This window comes from Pygocentrus nattereri, chromosome 12 (assembly GCF_015220715.1).
Source record: "Pygocentrus nattereri isolate fPygNat1 chromosome 12, fPygNat1.pri, whole genome shotgun sequence".
Lineage (NCBI taxonomy): Eukaryota > Metazoa > Chordata > Actinopteri > Characiformes > Serrasalmidae > Pygocentrus > Pygocentrus nattereri.
The window spans coordinates 16,397,508-16,420,754 of record NC_051222.1 but is presented as its reverse complement, the minus strand read 5'-3'; the positions used below and the strand labels follow the sequence as shown (position 1 = coordinate 16,420,754).

At 38.0% G+C, this 23,247-nt stretch overlaps 1 protein-coding gene across 2 annotated transcripts in view; it reads left to right on the top strand.

Annotated features, from left to right (window-relative positions):
* The window catches only part of LOC108429787 (prolactin receptor-like), a 49,780-nt gene that overhangs the window by 14,500 nt on the left and 12,033 nt on the right, over positions 1 to 23,247 (top strand). For both annotated transcript variants that reach the window (XM_017701798.1, XM_017701797.1), the window contains exons 2-3: positions 6,818 to 6,932; positions 22,580 to 22,709. In XM_017701798.1, coding sequence (XP_017557287.1) covers positions 6,845 to 6,932; positions 22,580 to 22,709 — 218 coding nt within the window. In that variant the 5' untranslated portion in view covers positions 6,818 to 6,844. The remainder of the gene's footprint in view (positions 1 to 6,817; positions 6,933 to 22,579; positions 22,710 to 23,247) is intronic.

The following is a 23,247-nucleotide window of genomic DNA, read 5'->3' as shown; positions in this document are numbered from 1 at the left end:
ATCATGACAGTTACTTTTCTGAAGTTTGCAAACAAGTTGGAACAGATAAAAGACCCTCAAAAAAGTAGCACATTTTTTCAAAAAGGCAATGGAGAGCTATGAGTGCATGCGAACTGTGAAGAAGTTAGCTTACATAAGGCTAGTGTTAGTAATGAAAGAACTTTCCACTGTTGATCACCATGTGGAAGTAGCTTAATCAACATTTTAAGTCTTACAGGCTTTCTACACTATTTATAGCCTTGGCTGGATTCTTCCTGTTTCACTTATGATATAATGATTTAATATGATCATTACATTTCATGTCAGGGGATTTTTACCATTCTCTTTGTAATATTGTACTGTAGTACTTTCATACTGGGACAGCTTATTTAATCTCATTCAGAGGCTGTTGACTGAAGCTTTTCATAAAAACACATTGTGTATTACATCAGCCTTTGATAAGATGAATAGCATTAGCAGTGCTGTTCAGCTAGTGGTGCAGACCCAGGTAAATCTGTCAATTTAAATGCTTGCAGTTTGTGCCAGTCTTAGCTTTTATGGTGTGATTACACTTGTAGTTGAGTTCCCTTGATCCAGACCAAAGCAGAAAATACATCATTGCATTTTATTTTTGGTTTGCCTAGCATTCACTGTAACCAGTTGTTTCATTGTTTAACTTGTTTAACTTGTTGCTTGCCTGACAATCCAGTTGAAAAAGGTTTGAGGCAAGTATGTGGCCATGAAGTTATAAGACTGCACCCAATTCATGTTGGTTTGTTGTAGTGTTAGGCTTGTCAAACCAGTTTAAACCATGTTTGGTGTTTTTGCCTGGGTATGTTAGTATCATGTTTTCTCGTCTCCACTCGCAGTTGAAATCAGCATTAGTCAGTCGTACTAAAGGACAATCAGCAATCGGTATCGACTTCACAAAATTCTGAACGGTCCATTTACCTAACGTCACGGTCAAGTGATTTTTTTTGGAACTGTGTTTTGTTTGTCCATATCAGACCAAAAGTAATGAAATAACGTAAGTGGTAAGCAGTGACTGCAAGGGGTCAATACAGATACAAGACCCATTAGTGGATGGCTGTTTTATCTAGGCCACTGCAGCACAGGAGATTTGAAGCCATTGAGCATGGTGACTGAAAGATGAGGGGATTGGTAATGGAAGATCAGGCTAAGGGACTAAAAAAAGGTATAAAAATGTATGTTTTTCAGGTCACTAACTCAAAGGAGGGCCATATGACAGCTTGGCCCTTTTTATAATAGTTCAATGCTGCCTCTTATTGGCGGAACATTTTATGTCACGTAATCAAAACAGCTGGAAGTGCAATCTGAATCTGTTGATACAGAATGGGAATCAAATTGACTTATAACTCACACTGTTCATGTTAATCTCTGTGAAAATACAGTTTGGCTTGAATGAGTATAATTTATTTGACTTATTCAGCATAAATGTAAACTGACTGAACGTATGTCCACAAATGATATGGATTGCATGATTGATCATTTCTTATAAGTCTGAAACCCCAACTTCCTATATTTTCACTTTAATTAGGCTTTGTAGTCAAAGTTAAGCAAGTGAATCCATTAAATAACTATTTAAAATTGTTTGTATGCTTTGAGCTGATCATTATTAGAGTTCATTCTAAACTCTGTCTTGGCAAAAGTTCCAAAAATCTTTCAAGCCTTTCTTCTATGTTGGCCTCATGTGAACTCAGTATCCAATTAAATACATTATTGTCAAATTTCAGCTCACTCTGTTACTGCTTTTCATGTGCTTGGAATTTTGGCCAATAGTGCACTGCCATTGATTGCTATTTGAAATGAAAACATGTTTTGGAAGTATTATCTTCTAGGGCTGGACGATTTATTTACATTTTGTTATATTTTACATATCACAGTAAGTGAATCATTTCACAACTCTGGCTTTCCATCTTAATTCCTGTCGTTCATAAAATTTTTTAGCTCCTTAAAGTCGGCCTGAAATCAAAATGAACCTTTTTTACTTTGTTAATTCATGTCCTCGGTCACCTTAAGCACAATCAATTGTGGCATTCAAAAGACAAAATTCTTGTTTCTCCATCTTTTATTCAGGTGTAGTGATTTCTGCCTGTCGCTAAACGCTGTCTGACTCTTAGTTGCAACACCTGTTGCATCACTGTTTTCCAACAGGCTTAAAAACTATCGCAGGATGTTTTCCCTACTCCCCCATCACCCTAACCAATCATCAAACGAGAGCACCAATCTCCCAACTGCATGTACATATAGTCTCCTTTACCGCTTAACCTTCTCCACTTTAGCCTGTGGCTTTTGGATTTCAGACTGATTATGAAATAAAGAGTTATTTCAGCTTGTTTACGCTGACAACCATATTAATGTTAAATGTAGTATTTCTTGTTATTCGCTTTTCTGCAAATCAGACAAATTCAGTTGACTGTCAAATTCTCCATGTTCGTTCTGGAACGCCCGCTTTTCACAATCCAATCAAATCCTGAAGAATAAAAACATATCCCACCCGTAATTATTTCTCGCCAAAATAGCCTGTTTGACTCAGAAATATATGATGTTAAGGAAGAAAAATTATTTCAGATTTCCAATTCACAGTGACTTTGACAACTACTAACCTGAAGGACTGAACAGGACTGACAGGGCAAAGAAAACAACCATGAATGCTTTATTTGCAAATGTGGAAACTGTTTGTTGGACTTATGAAGCAGTGGTGGCTTGGAAATGTACCTAATTAAAAAAAAGGTTCCTAAATGGTTCTTGGCTTAATTTAATAATATTAAACTAAGGATAAAACATTCTTTGGTGTAGAACTTTTTCTTTTTGTAAGGATTCTTTAAGACATTAGACAGGTTCACACTAGCCCTCTAACTGTGTATCCTATGAGATCACTAACCCTACAAACATCTGAGTATCTGAGTTGCTCTGTGCTCGTTTCTTGGAAAGGCCAGAAGTCATCTCAGTCCAGTGAGTACCTCCTTTTTAGCATTGCCTTTGGGGAAGACGACCACTTATTGCTTAGCCAAGATCAGGCGTTTGGTTTAGTGACAGAGATTAGCAGAAAGCAGCTCATCTGTATCCTTCATTCCTCACGGGCAGGGTACAGGGGTGTAGTGTAGAGGTGGGAACTGGTGAATGTGAACAGCAGGACACATAGTGAATTTAAGGGGGGGGGGGGGGGGGGGTGCATTGCAGATGGTGAGATCTTTCAAGGAGACAGCATTTGGGAGCGATAGCATGGTTCCCCTGATCAGAACTCGTATTAGGATTAGAAGGTTTCTCCATTAATGCCCAAAACTAATAGACGAAGAGAAGATTATCCATCATGTCTGCACAATCTAACGACAATAGCAAAGCAGGACATTATGGAGGACAAATCTCTTGTAGTTCTTACTGTTCTTTTTAAGCTCTTAAGCCTCTCGGCACAACAACCAAAGTCTCACAAGGCACTAACAGCTCACAGCTCAAAGCGCAGAAGATAAACCAAGCTTTGGAGGAACATATGTGCACTGCACCCTGGCCCAAACGTGACTTCAAAGAAGTACTGACCTCACAACAGCAATAACCATAAAGTAGTCATCATTATCTTCTTAGTAAATACATTAGTAAAACCTAGTGCACAAGCTTTTTTAGTACTATTCAAATATACATAGTCTTGTTCTGGAGTGTTTTAGAATATTCTAAAATCCATTAAATTATGCCTGACTTTCTACTCGTCAACTGCCATTCATAATGCAAGCAAGCTCTAGTCTTGCCATAAAGCATTTTAGCATGGTCCAGCTCTCAGTGCTAGCAAATACGTTTCAGGGATCAGTTAATTAAAAAAAGCTAATACTCACATACATAGAGGCCGGGGTTGGGTGCTGTGTGCAAGCTTTGTACATGTGCGTGCCTGTGCACTGTGGCACAATAACAGCTTGAAACCGCTGTAACTGAATAAATGTTTGATGGTGATTAGCAGGCTAAAGCTCATGTTAGCAGACCCCAAACGCTAACATCCACAAGGGTTTTTCTAAAAGGCCTCATGGCTTTTCAGACTTGTCATACCTGCGTTGGCCCTTTCTGTCTTTGGGAGTTTTCTCTCATATTAAACAGCACGTAGAACACATAGAAGCGCATCAGGTACATTTTTCACATTCACCGCCAAGGTTAACGTTTTTCACTGGCAGAAACGGTGAAAAGTTATGTTATACATCGCTAATTAACTCTAGTGACAGTAACCGTGACTGTGTTTGCTCTTCGAGTGCAGTTTACAGGTCAGAAAATGGATATTCCCCCCACTAGGATGCAGCACATGAAAGTAAATCTCACAGGCTTTCTCAAAAAATGTAGCTTTACTGAATGCTGTGCAGTGTCATCACAAAAACAGCCAATAGTAGACTCAGGTAAATTTTTGTAGGTGCACCATGCAGACATATTGGCCAGTACAGTGGCAACAAATTAAAGCCAGATGTTTTTTGCTGTCACTGACATAGGTGATCAAAATGGACGCTAAAGCAAGATCATCCAGGAATGTTTAAATAAATGGAGCCAATTTGCATTGAGAACCAAAACTGATCATGTATTTTACAGAATTTATAACTGTCAGGTCTGAGCTGAGCTGTCAGGGCTGTTTGACAGTAAAATGCTGGAATAAAAGGGAAAGTATCTTGAAATAAGTGAGGGGAGTTGTAGGTGTGTGTGTGTGTGTATGGGGGAGTGCTCAGTGGATATACTTTTAGTTTATACTAATAGTTTTTTGCAACAGATTTTCCATTAGTCATATTTCTATTCCTATTAGTTTAGGCTTGATTTAGTTTAGTTTAGATTGTACTGTGCAAAAAACACCGTACATGTATTTAATATCCAGTTAAGATAGCCATTAAGTTCTTCACTTTTCAGTAGATAGTTCTGAGGAGATTAGATAGAACATACTCTACTTGTATAATAGGTCTGCAAACAAGAGGGCAAAACCTGGCAGACACCAAAACTGTCCCCTTTGGAGAAACAGTACATACAGCTTTCATCTGTGAGAGAGGGGAGAAAATCAAGTTCAACTTTTGCTTCAGATCTGGAAAAATCCACAGGTGTCTCTGTCCATCCTTCTACTGGGAGAAGACAAGTCAGTGCTATGGGACAAAAAAGAAAAAAAAAGTCACACAAAGAAGCTGCTGGTGTTCTTGGAACAATGAACTGACCATCTCAGAGTCCAGACCTCAACATCCCTGAATGTATTTGGGATTATGCCGATTGTGAGACTCAGAAAATGCCACCAATTTTAAAGACTGAACTTTGTAGATGTGAAAAAATTTCAGAAAAGAAGCTGTAATGAAGGCAAAGAGTGGGCACACTTAATACTGCACCATTTGAAATTGAGTTTCGGTGAGTCCTCTGTATAATCTTCTGTTAAATATAAGCTATAAATGTTAGTGTACTTTACTACAAAGTTGCAAGATTACTTATTTAAGAACAAATTGATATTTTACTCAAAGAACATTTTCATTTGAGAAATTTGTAGATGTAATTTGAAATGAATGTGCTTAAGTATTTGTGAGGCAATTGGTTTCCAAACTTTAAAAGTAAAAGTAAGCTTGTTAGTTTACAGTGTATTTTTTCTGCTTTTTTGATATAAATGAAGGGTGGTCTCTGTCTTTTACACAGTACTGTATGTACGTGGCTTATGTTGATGATAATGTTCCATTAAAACACTGATTCTGCCTCCAATCGCATTTGCTTCATCTATCCCTGTTCTCTTTTACTGTAAAACGTACACAGCAGTTCCTTGACCTCTTTCTAAAGCCAGACTGTTTCTGTTACCGCAGTGATGTGATTTATCATTCGCATGGGAAGCAATGCTCATTATCAGGTCGGGTCATGTTTATATGCACGTATCAGTTTGTCTGAAGCAGAATTTGTCTTTGTATGACTATATTGAAACCCAGGAGCTTTTGCTTTATCTTGCTGTGCATTTTTGCTCTGGTGTCAGAACCAGAGAGTCAAATCAACTGAAACAATGAAGAACTGGAATGAAAGTCAACCATTGCGTTTCGGGATGCTTGCTCATTTAGAAGTTTGGAGAGATGTTTACATGAGAGAATGCGTGTTTCTGTTATTGACTGTGTCTGGAGGGGACTGACGGACTTGTCCTGTGATCTGTCCCATGACTGCTTTGGCTGGTGCGTCACATTAGAACAGTGTTCTTTCTTCTTCTTCTCCTTCTTCTTCTCTCTCTCTCACTCTCTCTCTCTCTCTCTCTTACTCTTCGTCTCTCGTTGACTCTGTTTTCTCTCTTGACTCTCCACACCCTTATTTAGCCATTAACAATTAGCCATGTTAGCCAGGTTATGTCAGGATATTGAGGATCGGGCAGTGATTGCCTTCTGAATTAAGGCAACTTCTTATTGTCTCCCAATAGTTCATTATTGTGGTAAAGTTAGTTCTTTATAAGGGATTTGCTGCCATATGTGATACTTAAAATCCTATCAAAATTGTAGCACGGTGTTTTTCAACCTGTAGACTGTCGTGGTACTGCTTGGGGGTGGCTGGCTGGTTTCTGTGTGCTAGTGTAAATGAATCACTGTGTAAATGAAACACAGTGTGGTCTTTATTGTTGTTTTTTTTTCAGATGACCAATAAAAGGTGTTTGAAATTTAAAGTACAGAACTATGTTTATGTTTGCTTGCTAAAAATGGCAGTTTGTGATAAACGAATGAAAGTCTGACTGGCTTTCTTTAATTATGCTCTATACATAACACAATAATTAAAGGAGAACAGACAGAAAAGACTGCTTTTTCCTCATGTTTAAAGAGTTAAACATGCATGCTAACTCATATTGGCTTTTCTTTTCCAGGGCTGCTGGACTGGTGATTAAGGAGCAATGCTGCGGCTCTTGTTCGTGTCACTTTGCTGGTCCACCATCACCGGAGCTCCCCAGGAGACTTCACACTCTGCAGCCCACAAGGGAGGTGAGTCAGCTCCCTGCAAGGTCAGATTGCAGCTAGGACAGCCGAATGGGCCACTCTCACGCTTCACCAAGCTTTACTGGGTGCAAATGTATTGGAGTGGATGGGTTAGCGGATGGACTGAGGTCGGTCTGGATGGCGGTTAATAGATTAAGATAACTGAGTTTGTCAGTAAGACTATGGATAAAGCTAAGTGTCTTAAATTTCTTTGCACTATTTAGTAGTATGTGAAGTCAAAGACCATCCACTGTTTTATTGTTTGTGTTAGCAATTGTTGCTGCTGAGTTGCAGGAGGCTTTACAGTATGTAAAGAAATGTACTTTCCTGCAAGTTTCAAGCAACTTAACATGTAAAGGGAGAAACCCTACCACCGTGATGATTGCATTTAAAAACTCTACGTTGAGGTAATCTGCATGGCAGACCCAGTGGAGACAAAATCTGATTACATTTCCCTTGTGATCCCTCCGTCATCTGGCTTCACCGTGTTCCCAGAACATTTTCTGAGATTTGTGTAAAGAGAATGTCCTCTTGTTCTTGATGCTGCATAAACAATGCACTAAGTGTGTAGACCCTTTCAATCAATCTGCCACGCTTTAGCTAAGCAGCTGATGATTATGCTGCTATTTTGGAACCAAAGCCCCAGTGGACTCAGTGGTGGACGCCCATTTATAACATGTCATATTGAGACTTTCTGAAAAACCTTAATTTATTGTCCTTAATTGACATTGTGATCTTTTCAAGCACCTCTGAACAACTTGAAACGTAATAAAACATTCTGCTTCAACGACCCTGCCACTTCTAGTTTCATGGATGTGGGAATTAGGGGTGTTGAGAGTCCTGCAGCACCCCTAGATTTCAGGAGTGCAATGCTGTGTTTCCATTACAGTGAGATGAATCGCTTCCCTCAACAAGAGCTGGCCACTTTAGGGACACATTGCTGAAACACAAGCATGTTGAGGTTCAAAGAGCGAAATCGTAGAAAAAGAGGCCAGTTATGACTTCCAAAGCATCATAACTATAAAAAAAAACATCTAATGTAATATCAACATTTTATCCACAGTTACATCTTCTGCTCATTGTGCTTTCCACTGCTGAACCTCACTGTGTGACTGGGGGTGGTGAAGTACTGCGCCACATATCAGCAATCAAATTGGTCGCCGCTCAGTTCATTTGCATAAAATCATTTTAGTGCAGTGTGATACAAGCTGTTTAATGTAAAGTATCAAAAATATTTTAATGGAAAAGTCAAATAGTTTGCATTACATCATTGTTCATGTCACATCATGCTTCTTAAAATTTCAGCACCCCCAGCTTAAAACACCTTCCAACATCCTCATCTGGTTTTAATCCTGTAAACTGCGAGGCCTTTAAAACACTTTTTTTTGCATTATTTTCATTTTTACACACCATTTGAGACTGCCAGCAGCCTTTTACATTGTGTTTTCATTATGAAATGTATGATATTCAGTTTGGTGTCACAGTGTAACGTGCCACCAGAAACCAGACGCTCGCAGATTGAAAACACAAGGAAGGCTTTATTGTTGGAAGCAGGGACATACAACGTAGTCAGAAAACAGGCCTGGGTCAGTTCCAAAAAACAAAACAGGGTAACAAGGACATTCACAACAAATAAGGGCAAATCCAAAACGAAGTCAACAAAACAAACGAGAGGTCAAACACCAAAGATCCAATAAGTCCAGAAAAGTACATAAGGGCAGATCAAAAAGGCAAAGTCAAAAACAAGCAGGCAAAGGTAAAAAACATGGAATAGAGAGTGGAATAAACGCTCAGTAGTTTCTCAAAGAAAGCAACACCTCACAACTGGTTCTAGCTAAAGCCCGGGCTTATAAACTAAAAGTCACATGATTAAAGCACAAGTGATGCATATTAGTATTCAGTGAATCTCTAGCGCTGATAGGAGAGTGAGAGAAGGTCCGGAGTCATGTGATCCCCCAGAAAACTCTGGGTTATGGAGTCCAAGCGGGACTCCAGGTGTGAGCGAAGTAGCTCAGTCATGTGATCTCCACATGGATTCTGGGAGATGGAGTCCATGTCTCTCTGAGAGCTCGCTCGAAGCGTGACACACAGAAGAATAAAGAAACCAAAAAAAATAATAATTTAAGAAGCAGAAAACAGAGAATTTTTACCTTTTAAAAAAAATTCTCAAACCAATTAATCAATTACCAAAATAATTGGCAATTAATTTAATAGTTGACAACTAATCGATTAATTGTTGCAGCTCTACTGAATAATTCATAATAATTATTGAATATTAGTTATTGTAGTTATTTTAAAGTTGTTAATGTAGCGGGACAATTTAAGACAGGGGTTCTTAACCAAAAATATTTTTTCATTGAAAATATTTAATGAAAAATATTTAATTTTATATATAAAAAAAAAATATTTTTTATATTTAATATTTTTTATTTGATCCTCCTCTGCTTTCAGTGACTTGTATGAGTGTAACAGCGAACCAAAACACTGCCAGTCACGTGGAAACTCTCTGCGGCTTTCGACGTTCTGAGATCTTCCTCGCTGTCTGTAAATAAGTCATGTTTACACTTACCATCTGCCCTGAATTATGCATCACAAAGCACAGGAGAGACAAAGCACATGCTGTTCTAACCTAGACATAAGAGAACATAGAGCGGGGTGAAGGCTGAAGATGTGGTGAAAAAGGTACCCCTGTTGCCGAGTTAAGATATTGCTCATTTGATAGGCAGCACCGAGGCTTTGAAGAGGGCCCACTAATGCGGCTTAATGCAACCCGTATCTAAAGTTAGCCACTGACATGGCTGTGTGGGTCTCATCCTCAGAGCTGGATCATGACACAGATAGACAGTAGCGCAGTAGAAACCACAATATGCTAAATATCCTGATGCATTAAGTACCAAGAAATAAACCCTTATTCTGGTTATTAAACTCAGGTTTCATACTTGAATCAGGCCCTTTGTGTTCTGTTACCTAACAGAATACAACATCCTCTGTTCCTTATTTGTGAGTGTTACTGCATCTACCATGATGCCGTTCTCTGCATTATGTGATTGGGTGTGGTTTTGGTGGCTTGGCCAGAGGCCAAGTCTTATTTAATATTATGAGTTTAGGAGAAGTAGAAAGATCTTCCCCTAGATCTTATTAAAACAGGGCACTGCAATCTATCTATCTGGGAAAATGCACATTATACAACATGGGCTCTTTATTAAAGGGAAAAGGTTCTATTTAGAACCATGAGTTCTATATAGATCAAAATGAGTTTATGGTTCTGTATATAGAAAGTTAAAGTGTAGTACTTTTGGTGCTATGTAGAACCAAGAACTGAAGAACCATCTTTTTAGGTGGGTAGGCAAATTGGCTTTTTATATATATATATATATATATATATATATATATATATATATATACACACACACATATATATATACACTATATATATATATACATATATATATATATATATATATATATATATATATATATATATATATATATATATATATATATATACATACACACACACACACACATTTATTTAGCATGTACAGACAATGGCTCCACTTTATTTCTTTGTTTTTGTTCAGTCTTTTTACAGTTATCGTTGTCCATAACAAAAGCAGTCAGAATGGCCATTAAGTTCAAGTTACTAATTTTTCAGCATTTTCAGCATTTAAAACCAGCATTTATTTTGGCAATAAGTGTGTTTATGTATTATGTTAGAATAGATTCAAATAAAAATACAGTAAAAAGTAAAAGGAATTAAATAAAAAAAAAGTTTCAGAGTTCTCCTGAATGCTCCCAAACTCGGTGTGGATTTCTTACATTCCATCAGCAGCACACTTGATTTCATTTAATGAAGCCAAACCAGGTGATGATAAATATTACTGGGCTTCCTCAAGGAGAAGTTTGAACATGGTTAAACAAACACATTGATTATGATATTGGTATATTTTAAGCAAATAATTGCTTACTTTTTAAATACCTTTTGCACAGTACTGTAACAGAAAATTGTCCCAACAAATGTAATATCACAATATATTGCCTGCTTTTTCTGACACTGGAAAACAAATAACAGTGTACTTAATGGCTGTTTTGACAGAAACTAAATATGAAATAAATGAAATGCAGGTCTCTGAGCTTTGCACTGGTACTTAGAAACAAATAAAAAAATTGAATATAAATAAAGAAATTAATGTGAATGTAGTTACAGTGACTATCTATGTAATTAAATAGTAAAAGAAAAGCAATAATAGACTTCTAAGGGTTAAGCGTGATGCATTGGCATGTTGCTGAAGGGAGCTGCACATGTTTCAGGCTCAGGACATTATCCTCTGTGTTGAGAATACACAGCCATGTCTTTAATCTCTCTCAGACATCTATCTTCCACCCAAACCCATGGGGGTTATATAGAAACAGTGGCTCAATTATATACTCTCACACACACGTCACATGTTTACTCACGCAGATTCACACAAACATGCACATTATACAATAAAGTGATGTACTAAGTGGGGATGTTCGACTAACTTTGAGTAACCTTAACGGTAAATGAACAAATAATTGATTTTACTACAGAGATGGACAAAATGAACTAAAACGAAATATAAATATAAAGAGATCTTGGCTGAATGCAGAGCTGTGGCTCACATTTTTAGGTGACAGCACTGGTGTTGCTCAACCAATTAGCAGCACACAAAGGACAACCTGTTTTATCATTCAGAAACAGCCAAAGGAAATGGGTTGGTTTTCGTGTCAGATGAGTAACAGAGTAACCTCCTCAGATGAACTAATGAGCCGCCAAGGTGTACAACACTGGATGGAGATGAGGACGTGTCGTCTTTTTACAAGTGGTCCTCAGTGGATGTTGTAACAGCTCTGGCTCATGGAGACATGGACTCTACAACACCTCTGAAAGTTCCCTGTGGTAACGTGCATCAAAACATTAGCAGCAGATCCTTTAAGTCATGTAAGATGTGAAGTGGAACCTCCATGGATCAAACTTCTTGTTCCAGCTCATCCCACTGATGTTCGATGGTAGACAGGGGTTAGCCGAGTGGTCTACACAGCAGGGTGCAATGTGCTATGTATTGTGACATATTCTTTCTTGAAACCATTCATAAAAATATTCTATGACTCAGCCACAGTGGCCTTTCTGTCAATTCAGACCAGACAGGATGGCCCTCTTTGCCCTCACACTTCAGCCTTGGGTGCCCAACACTCTGTCGCCAGTTCCCGCTGCTAGCCAGGAGCTGACCCATTCGTCTGGTCATAACGATTTGGTCCTTTTCAAAGTCACTCGGGTCTTCACAGCTGCTCATCTCTACTGCATCCAACATGTTGACTACTTGAACCAACTGTTCTCTTACTATTTAATATATCCATTCACATGTGCCCTTGATATGAGATAATTAACATTATTTGGTTCACTTGAAATGGTCTTAATGTTTGGACTATGGACCTTGCTAACATCAGCTAGAGTCATTTATTTACATGTTAGCGATAAAGCCATGCTATCCCTGCCATCTTTATACAGTGCATCCTTGGCAGCACGCTCACATTCAGGCACTTGCGTTTCACGGTAGCAAAGTATAACATACTATACATAAATACTTGCAAATATAAGCAAACTCTCCACATTTTACAGTCCTGTTAAAACATTAAACTGCCATTTCCCTGAATTGTTGACCTGTGTATTTTCTCTGTCTTACCAAAATGAAACAAAGAAAGCCTTGAATAGTTAACTGAGTACTGGAGTATCTGTGTACATCTACTTGATTCAAATGTGTACATAGTAAACATCACCACAGTTAATGCCATATTTGTGTTTTATCTAATATATTTTATTTGTGTGGAAATTATGTGCAGTTCCCCATGACCCTGAGGGAGAAGCAGCTTAGAAAATGTGTACGTGTGTGTGTGGATGTGTGCATGTGTGCGTGTGTGCGTGCGCGCGCGCGAGTGTGTGTGTGTGTGTGTGTGTGTGTGTGTGTGTGTGTGTGTGTGTGTGTGTGATTGTGTGATGTGCAGTTTTGAATCATCAGTTCACACATTATTTTTGTTCAGTGCAGTTGCTTTAGTAAACACTTTCATGTGCACACACTAACTAGATATGCCTATGCATACACTTCTCCTTTATCAGCTGTGCCAAATACGACTTCCTTGTGTTGTAGATACTGAGTTCTGTGGTTATCTGTGCTCACGTGCGGGTGTATAACAATCTGCTCACTCTGAAGCCCCACCCAAACTGTTCTAGGGTCTAGTTTCTCACAACCTTGGACACCAAAATTGTAAGACCAGGATCCAGGATCAGCCCCCTACATACATATGAAGGGAAACAAACACTAATCTAAGGCCAACCGTCTTGCTTTGTGAAGTTACATATTCACATGCTGCTTTGGCAGTTTTGATATGGAAATGTATGGCATGTGTTATAGTAGCACATGATATAGCTATGCAGTGGTACTGGCGTGAGGATATACAGTGATGGGAAACGTATTTAAAGTACACTTCTGTTTTTGTTATGTTATATTATATATGTACACAAACAGACAAAGTTTTGACTTTTATATTCATAAATGTGAGCAAAAATGGATGTATTCATATGTATGACCAAAGGTATGTTTAAAAACCAAAACTGATATGGAAAAAAAAGTATTCGTATATATATATATATATATATATATATATATATATATATATATATATATATATATATATATATATATTATGGTTCAATTTTGGACCTTTCAGACATTACAGTAAGAGATAAATGGCTTTTTATTGCTTTATGCTTCAATTTTGGGACTTTAAGACATCTGCAGTAAGAGATAAATGGCTTTTTATAACATTATTCAATTTTTGAGACTTTGAGACATCCACAGTAAGAGATAAATGGCTTTTTATAGCATAATGGTTCAATATTGGGACTTTAAGACATCTGCAGTAAGAGATAAATAGCTTTTTATAACATTATTCAATTTTTGAGACTTTGAGACATCTACGGTAAGAGATAAATGGCTTTTATAGCATTTTGGTTCAATTTAAAAACTTTTAGACATCTACAGTAAGAGATAAATAGCTTTTTATTACATGGTTCAATTTTGAAACTTTCAGACATTACAGTAAGAGATACATGGCTTTTTATAGCATTATGGTTCAATTTTGGGACTTTTAGACATATACAGTAAGAGACAGTAATACAGTAAATGGCTTTTTGCAGCATTTTGGTCCAATTTTGGGACTTTGAGACAACTACAATGAGATAAATAGCTTTTTACAGCATTATGATTCAATTTTGCCCTGTTCTTCCTGACCCCAATATCACAAGCGTTCCTCTGTTGGATTTGCAATTTCAAAATTCTCCATAAATTTTCAACAGGATTCAAGTAAGGAGGTTGATTAGGCCATTCAAGCACATTCACCTTTTTTTTAGAAACCACTCAAGTTATTTTGGCTGTATGGTGTACTGTTCTCCCCTTTCTTGGCCATTCATGGTTCCTTCTGTGATGTGTAATGCTCCAGTACCATTCTGATATATATATGTTTAAGGTTTTTTGCTATGGCTGTGTAGTTTTGTCCATTTGAGTGTTTACTAATGTTGTTCCTGAGATCTTTAGGAAGCTCACCTGCACTATAGTTGATACTTGTTGCACAAAATCATCCCAACCAATGGCAGTGTCTTTTGAAGACACTGATGCTGATGCATTAGAGTATTTTATATTTATTTGGGCAGCATGGACCTAGAACTTCACCTCAGATGGGAATCAGCTGTGATTGATTCCCTATTAGCAGTTGATTGTCTATTTACATATATTTACTTACACACTTCTTAATTTAACGTGATTTTGGATGTTTGTAGTCCAGTTAGAACCCCGATTGCTGCATGTGGAGACTCTAATCCTTGTGACATTTGCAAAAAAACATTCCAGTTGCACAGAAGATCAGTCATCTTGGTTGTTACCATGCGAACTGAGTTAGCCAGGTAGCTTTACTTAGCCAGAATCGAATATGCTCCCTGGCGTGAAGAGCTGTTATCATGCATGCTGAACTAATGTTAATGCTCACTTACTTGGTGTACATATAAGCGATCTGCTCTTTTTTATTTTTTCGATATTGAAATAACTTAGGATGAGACAACAAGAAAAAAGGCTTTTTTACATAACTTTCTACACCCTCAACTTCAGTAATGCGTACCACGGTAATATGTGGAGACTATTTGAAGGTGTTGAAAAGGCAGTACCTGCCAGCGTTTGTGTGGCCTACTGCTGATATGTGCATATTAAAAGCCAAGTGTTCAGTCAGTCTGACTAAATGGCCATAATGGGCACATTGTTTGTATAACTGTTAGTTGCATTTAATTGCATCATTAATGTGTAATGTAATAGTGCCATTTATCCAAACATAATGTGTGGTTTCACATTCATTCATAATATACCCAGATCAACTGTCCATCTTTAAAAACTGTGCAGAATCAGATAGAAGGTTAGAGAGATGAGTGGGTTATAGCTACGTATTTGTGCCTCCAGTGTGCTGCTGCTGGAGATGTAATCCCTCTCACGAGGTCTCTCTGTTTTTGATATTGGGGCCAATTCCATTTCCTACAATCGCCCTGAATGATAGTCATAAGACTCAAAGTACTTGTCTGTACAGTCCATCGCCAGTGGTGATACTTTTTTATCTGTACTAAATTAGGATATATCCTCATCTCTGGTTAGAAATTATTCTTTTTTGATTTATCATTGTCTGCAAATTACCAATCAGTTAAGAATTAATGTATTAGTACATGAGAAAAGTTAACTGAACTAAGTTGAACTCAAAGAAGTGGGGAAAAGTGGGAATTCCACCTTTTTTAAATTTCTGCATGATTAAATTATTACAATGTAAACAAAATCATTCAGAGCAGTTTGCTGTGAAATGCTGCGTTCTAAAGAGGCTTGAAGAGTCAGAATTGTTCTCAGTGGTGGAGACAGGAACCAGGCGTCTGAAGAGTTCGGTGCCTCTAAAGCTATCATGTGAAATGTTTACAAATACCTTGCTTTGTGACACTGATTTGTTTAATAATCATTTTGAGATAATTTTGGGTTAAAACATTTGATTTCATTCACGGTGGAGGGCTACGTGCAGGACATTCTAACATTCAGATTTTTTCTGATGTACCACTATTTTGCCATCATCATCATTACATATAAAACCTGTGAAGACACATGTAGGTTCACTGATCATTTTGGATAGTATATAAAATGACTATATTTGCGCTATGGTTTTATTAGGCATCTGAATGCCTGGTTCCTCTCACCACCACTGTGAAGAAATCTGAGCTAGTATGCGTTTACAGTGAACCATTTTACTGCAAACCTTTCTGAATGACTTTGTTTACATCACAATCATTAAACTATACAAAAACTTTATTAAATCCATAGAATTCCCCTTTAACACTGCACTTTCTGAAAAGAAGGGTACTGCATAGGTACTTTTTTTTTGAGAGATAGACAATGTAGCTATGCATGTAAAGCTAGAACAATGGACCTCATTCAGCAATATCTGAAGTTTCTTCTTAAATTTGTTTTTGAGAAAGGTCTTAAGAGTCTATGTCTGATTCATGATGTGTTCTTAAACCGAAGAACTGTTGACAACTTGAGTGTGTGTGGATTCTTGTCTTGCCTAAGAACAAATCCCAAATAAGAAAACACAGATGAATGTCGGAGTCTTGATGAAAACTGCATAAGTGGGTTTTAGGAAAGAATTTCTTCTCAAGGACGGTTCGTGAATGAGCCCCAATGATGTTAAGATCTATTTGTGCACCTTAAATGGGTTTTAAAGGTATACTATGTTCACTTTTCCAAGAGAGAGGTGCATATTTGTATCTTTTTATAGTTTAACATTTTAAAATGGAAAAATGAAATAAGGCTGGAGTAAAGAGAGGATGTATGGAGTCTGTGCAACTTAAAGAATTGTAAAGAAATGTAAGAATTGGGGATTTAGAGACCTCTCTGGTGGAAAAATTTAACTGCAGTCAACATACGAAAGAACATTTAGTAAAGTTTGGACCCCTTACCCGAGTAGATGAATCTGATGTTTGTGAGTATGTTGAATACGAGAACTCGTTCAAAACTTGAAGAACTGTTCTCTGTCCCTTCTGAGGATGTGAGTGAATTATCTCATCATATATCATATCTTCATCAGTATAATGCTGATTTTGCATTTGAGACTTAAACATCAAGCCAGACTTTCTTTTTTAGCCTGCGCATTTGACGTTAATGTGCAAAGATGTATGACATGGTCTGAAAAATTCCCACAAAATCTAACCTGACACCTCTGACTTTTAAATTATAAGTTCAGGCTTTACTGAGTGTCTTGTACATCATATTTCATCGTGTTTTTTCTCCAGTAATGCTGCTTCTTTAAATTTTAACAAAATAATGTTGCACAGCAGGGGGCAGTTGTGGGCTGGAGGTTAGGGAACCAGCCCTGTGACTGGAAGGTTGGCGGTTCGATTCCCTTGGCTGACAGTCCATAACTGAAGTGCCCTTGAGCAAGGCACCTAACACCCAATTGCTCCCCGGGCGCCGTGGATAGGGCTGCCCACTGCTCCGGGCAAGTGTGCTCACTGCCCCCTAGTGTGTGTGTTCACTAGTGTGCATGTATGTGTGTGTTGCACCGCATGTATGGGTTAAATGCAGAGGTCTAATTTCACAGTGTGCAAAACACAGTGACAAATGATTCTGAATTCTAAATTCAGTGCAGCTTTAAGAATATAACTGCCATGGAATATGGTACAGTTATGCTCCCTTACTAAAAGTACTGAAGACGTACCAACTTCAGTAACAGTTTAGTACCTTTTTTCCCTAGAGTCTTTCGCTGTGATGTCCACAACAATTGGCCTCAATGCTTTTCATGGTGTACTGAGGACATAAGCTACAGAACAAGGCCTTCTATGTCTCCTCCACAGCAGTTAGGCTTAACATTTCAGTTGTGAAGAAGCACAAATCATTGTGCTACAGGTAATGAGCCTTGAGTGAATATGAAAAAGAATAAATGAGCATGAATATTAGATTAGTTTTGGGTCGTTATGACCCAAGAGTATGAAGGTGAAATAAAAGTGATTTTGATGAAATGTGAATTCAAATTGACTCGTCTTTGTAAAATAAAAGAGTTTCACTCCCATTCACATAACTTGCCCCCCCCCCCTTGCACATCATTATGACCCTCAGGCATGTGAAAAAGTTTTCCATTTTCTCCCAAAAGGCCTGTACACCCACACTCTCACCAGCATATATGCATTTACACTGTTGGATTTGACTCTGAGAACCTCCTGAAATTTTCCTCTCTTTTTTATAACATATAATTTGCCCAGTAGTCACTAATGCTGGGACATTTTCAGAATTCTTTGTGTAAGAATGCTGTGCAGAATGGCCTTTCTCTAACTTTTTATAGACTGATAATGACTTAGCACCAAAGTGGAACTGCCCTCACTGTATGAATACATTTATTGTTAAAAAAGAGTGTGAATCAAGTTCCTTAAAAATATCCTTGTGCCATTAGTCTAAGCAAGTCATCATAAAAAGCAACAGTTTAGCAAAAAAAATCAAATTTACAGTTTATCACTTACCCTAAATGTACTCCATCAGACAAAGTTTGTTTATTTACTTTTGCTCTGGAGCCAGAAGGTTAATGTAGCTAGCAAGTAAAAGCTTAGTATTGAAGTATTATTATTATTTGGCAGCTCAACCAGTAGCCTTCAAACTGCATTCCTAAATCATCACTCACTCACCTGAAAATGTGTCAGGTTGTGAAGTAACCTCAAAAAGACTTGTGTGTTTCTTGACATTGGATAGCACAAATGAGGACTGGAGAGTTGTGAAATTTGAGACTGAGAAAAGGACATGAACAAAATTGATTAAATTAGAACTGCTAACCTTAATGCGGTTATCAGTTAATAAAACATTTCATTTCCAAACTTCAGTGACTGCCAATCATTATAGAAATAACATGCCTTTCATTACAGAAAAACCTTCAGTCTGAAGGTCAGAACGAAGTACTACACGCAGTGAATGTGGATTGAAAAGCAAGAGACAAATGCACTTGAAACTGTAGAACATAGTTTGGACAGCAAGTATGCACTAGCTGTCCAAACGAGCTGAAGTTATCAGCTGATCTGGCTGGTTTTAGAACATTACTTTAAAGCTAAAACATCACAGCAGTCAAAGTAAGTCAAAGATTTGAGTGTTTTTGGCCCAACGCAGGGAATAATCTATTGTAATCTATTGTATCTGTTGTATTGTCATGAATAATGGTCAACGACTTAGTCTGAATTGATTTTTCTAACAGCCAATGAAGAGTAAATGCAGGAAAGAATAAAGAAAAAGCTGTTTTTAGGGAACTAATTTTTAAGGCATAGACACAATCAAATGTACATCAAAACTCTAAAACCTACCACACTGATTACATCTTGCACCCATGACCCTCCCTCTGTTTTACCTGGTTCATCTTTACTATGTCAGCACAAACATCATCAGTGTGTTTGTGTGAATTTTGAAACGTCCTAATCTGATGACAGATGTTTAATTTGGGGGAAGATGAAGAAGGAGCGGGAATTATGGGTGAATACTCTAAACTGATCATTCATTTTCTTGTCATTAGCATCATTTGTGTCATTTCTGATAAAGTGGATAATGCTGCAAACATGTATGTCACACAGCAAAATACAGTGAAATAAGCCATAGGAATGAATGAAAATGACACAGAAAAATGAACAAAACCTTTAAAAACACAAATTCTTTTATTCTTAAATAAATAAATACTAGAATCTACACAAACTCAAACGTTCTGTGCTGCAAAAAGATTTTACAACAAATTGCCTCATTAATCTTATTAATCACAAATCAGAAAGCTGTAGCGGGTAAACCAAGGTGCGAAATACGAGGGGGTCCTGCAGGGTCTGGGACCCCCTATATAGTTAACTTTATTTAACCAGGAATAAAATCTTTAAGAAGAGATTTAAAACCTCTTTTACAGGACTGTCCTGGCCAAGACAGGCACCAACAAATAACACATTACATACATAAAACAGGAAATTCAATAATCAACAACCCCCAGTAAATCACTATAAACATCCACAAAAGGTATTTAACCTCCTGGACCCCCCAGATGTCTTAGGTATTCTTGACCAACTAGAGATGCAGCTGCACTGCCTCAGGGTGACTCTGTAACAAACTGTTACAGCTTAGCAACTGTAACTCTGACCAGGATACTTCTACAATACTTTACAATATGCTGTAGCATGTTTGTAAACCTGAAAACTCCCCTAGTTTCCCAAGTTTGGTGGAAAGAGTGAAGACAAAAGAGGAGATGTGTAAGAGCTCCATGAATGTGTTGATGCATTAGTGCTGCTATGGTGAGCCAGCCAACACTGGAGTAGCCATCCAACATGGGACCCCAACCCACCGAATACCAGAGGGCATTTCACACACTGGGGTGAATTAAGATAAGATAAGATAAGATAAGATAAGATAAGATAAGATAAGAAAAGATAATTCAGGGTAGAAGCTGTTCCTCAGTCTGGTTGTTTTGCACTTAATGCTCCGCAGCCTCCTACCTGAGGGGAGCGAAACAAAAAGTGTGTGTGCTGGATGGGTGGGGTCCTTCATGATGCCAGTGGCCCTTTTCCTGCATCTGGAGGTGTAAATGTCCATGGTGGTGGGAAGGCTGACTCCAACAGTCCTCTGTGCAGCCTTCACCACCCTCTACAGAGCTTTCCTCTCTGCCACAGAGCAGCTTCTGTGCCACACGGTGATACTGGAGCACAGAACGCTCTCCACCACACATCTGTAGAATGAGGTGAGGACTGAGCTCCCAAGTCCAGCACGCCTCAGCCTTCTGAGGAAGTAGAGGCGCTGATGTGCCTTGCTGATCAGGCTGGAAGTGTTATTACTCCAGGTGAGATTGTTACTTAGGTGTACGCCCAAGTACCTATAGCTGGAGACCACTTCCACCGCAGATTCGCCGACATGTAGGGGGAGGGGAGGGGTGGTGTTGCCCCTTCTGAAATCCACAATCATCTCCATCAATTAATGCTCTTTTAAGAATTAAATTGCTGTTGAGCAAAGTGAGTGATTAGACTGTTTATCTGTTTAGAAAAAGGATATTTGTTAGAACTTACTGTACAAATGCCGTGCAGCTCATGCCCAGCAGTGTGGAACAGAACAGGCAGCCAAGAGTCTGACACAGAGTATAAAATAATCACAATGTTTATTAAAATAATCTTAAATCTGACCAATCTTAAATACACTCACATCACGAATCATGAATACAGCTATTCTCCATGTGAAATCTTTTATGAGTCTTTTAATTAATAGTTGCCAGTGTTGCCTTACAGAGATCTCTCTATTTGTGATATCACATGCATGTTCGCCCTCCATCAAATTAGAATGGTCAGGATGCCTTGAGCAATCAGCGATGCCACCAAACAAGCCATGCTTTTCGTACTGTACATGACCATGTGTTCTTACATCTAGTTGCCAGCTGTTAATCATTAGGATCAATATAAATTCATCAGATGATTCACCTTCATTTTTTCTCCAGTTTGCAGTAAGGGTACACCCCCCACAACCCCTTCTGTAGTTTTTGGGGGGCTAACAACCCAAAGCTTCTCTGTTGTTGGCGCCTATGGCACTGTGTGATCCGCAATGTTTCAAAAGCCAAAAGAAAAAAGTATGTCAGTGTTTTTATAATCTGTTAGGATTTTAAGTCATGAAGTGTGTCTAAGGCTTCACCAACTATTCTTGCAGACACTGTATTTACTGTGTGTAGCACTTCAGTTTTTCAGACTGAAGGTTCTTCCAGAATGAAAGGCTCAATAAATTAAAATTTTCTTCTACAGACTGTATTTTAATCACTGAGGCAGAGATTATTTCTCAAGAGAATGAATAAGATAGATAAGAAAAGGCCCTAAATCTCAAAACGTGTCTAGGAGATAGCAGAGCTTTAAGAAATTTAATCTTAGATTTGGCTTTTCTATTAGCCAGTGTAGGTGGCTTTTATTGCTAATTTGAAAGTTTACACACTCCTTTGCAGTTATTTGTGCTGCACATGGCTCCACAATGAGGTTAAAGCTCCCTTTCTGAATTGTTCCTTCTTTTATTCTAGGAATTCATAGTCTCCAGAACAGATTAACATTGTTGCTAGCATTAGCCCACATGCCACAAGCAGCAGACTGAGGAAATTGGTCTGACAACCAAGGCAGTAAAACACCAACCTAATGTGGTTTCACTGGCCATCTTCTGAAGTTTTACTGTAAGAGAATAAAGATGCACTGATCTGATCTGATCTGATTTTAAGACAATAAAGTTGCAGAATCGTTACTTAATCTACCACATCCTCAAAGGTTTGTTGATCGTCACCCCACAGAGCAAAGGGATGAGAAGACAAGCAGGAGAACCATATTTCAGACCATCATCAACAGATTGTAAACACTTTCATTGTCATAAACTCTCCTTTTTTGATCTTTGAATAGGTTGGAATGGAGTTGGTGCATAAAAAAATGAAATAGAAAATGAAGTAGTCTGGCCAGGACCTAGAAGAGGTCTTAAATGTCTTAAATTGCCCATTCGGAACATGTACACCTCTGAAGACTGATTTTTTCTTCATTATTTTTGCAGATGCCACAAGGCCGTACATCCATTACTGCCGCTCTCCAAGCATGGAGACCTTTACTTGCTGGTGGCATCCCCTTGACAACGGTTCCCAGGGTGATGACAACGTCACCTATAGCCTCTTGTACACCATTGGGTAAGACATGGCGTGACATTTAAACCAAGGGCACTTATCAAGTTAACATGATCAGTGCAGTCAGACAGAGCGTTTTTCAGTTGATTGGGAAATGAGTATATAAGCTATACTAATCTTGTGATTGAACTAGTTAAACCACAGTAGCCTTTTGCAGAGAAATCCTTTTGAGTTATTTAACTGCACGTTTTTCACAATAATAGCTATTTGTCCTGCAGTACCACAGAGAAAACCATGATTTTTGTTCTTGTAAGAGATTCATAATTAGATACTATATATATGTGTGTGTGTGTGTGTGTGTGTGTGTGTGTGTTTATGGGACAATGCAGACAATGAAAAATATTTTTTAGATAATTTCATTCTCGATTTTTTGTTTACATTTTCAAAATAACATGCAACATGGAATGAGTTATTGATTTAACTTGAAGAGCACAGCAATTCACTTATCCTACTTATGTGAGCAGATGAAATGGTCAAATACACCATGTGCACAACTACAATACACCTTTACATTTACAGCCCACATTTAAGCCAATTAATC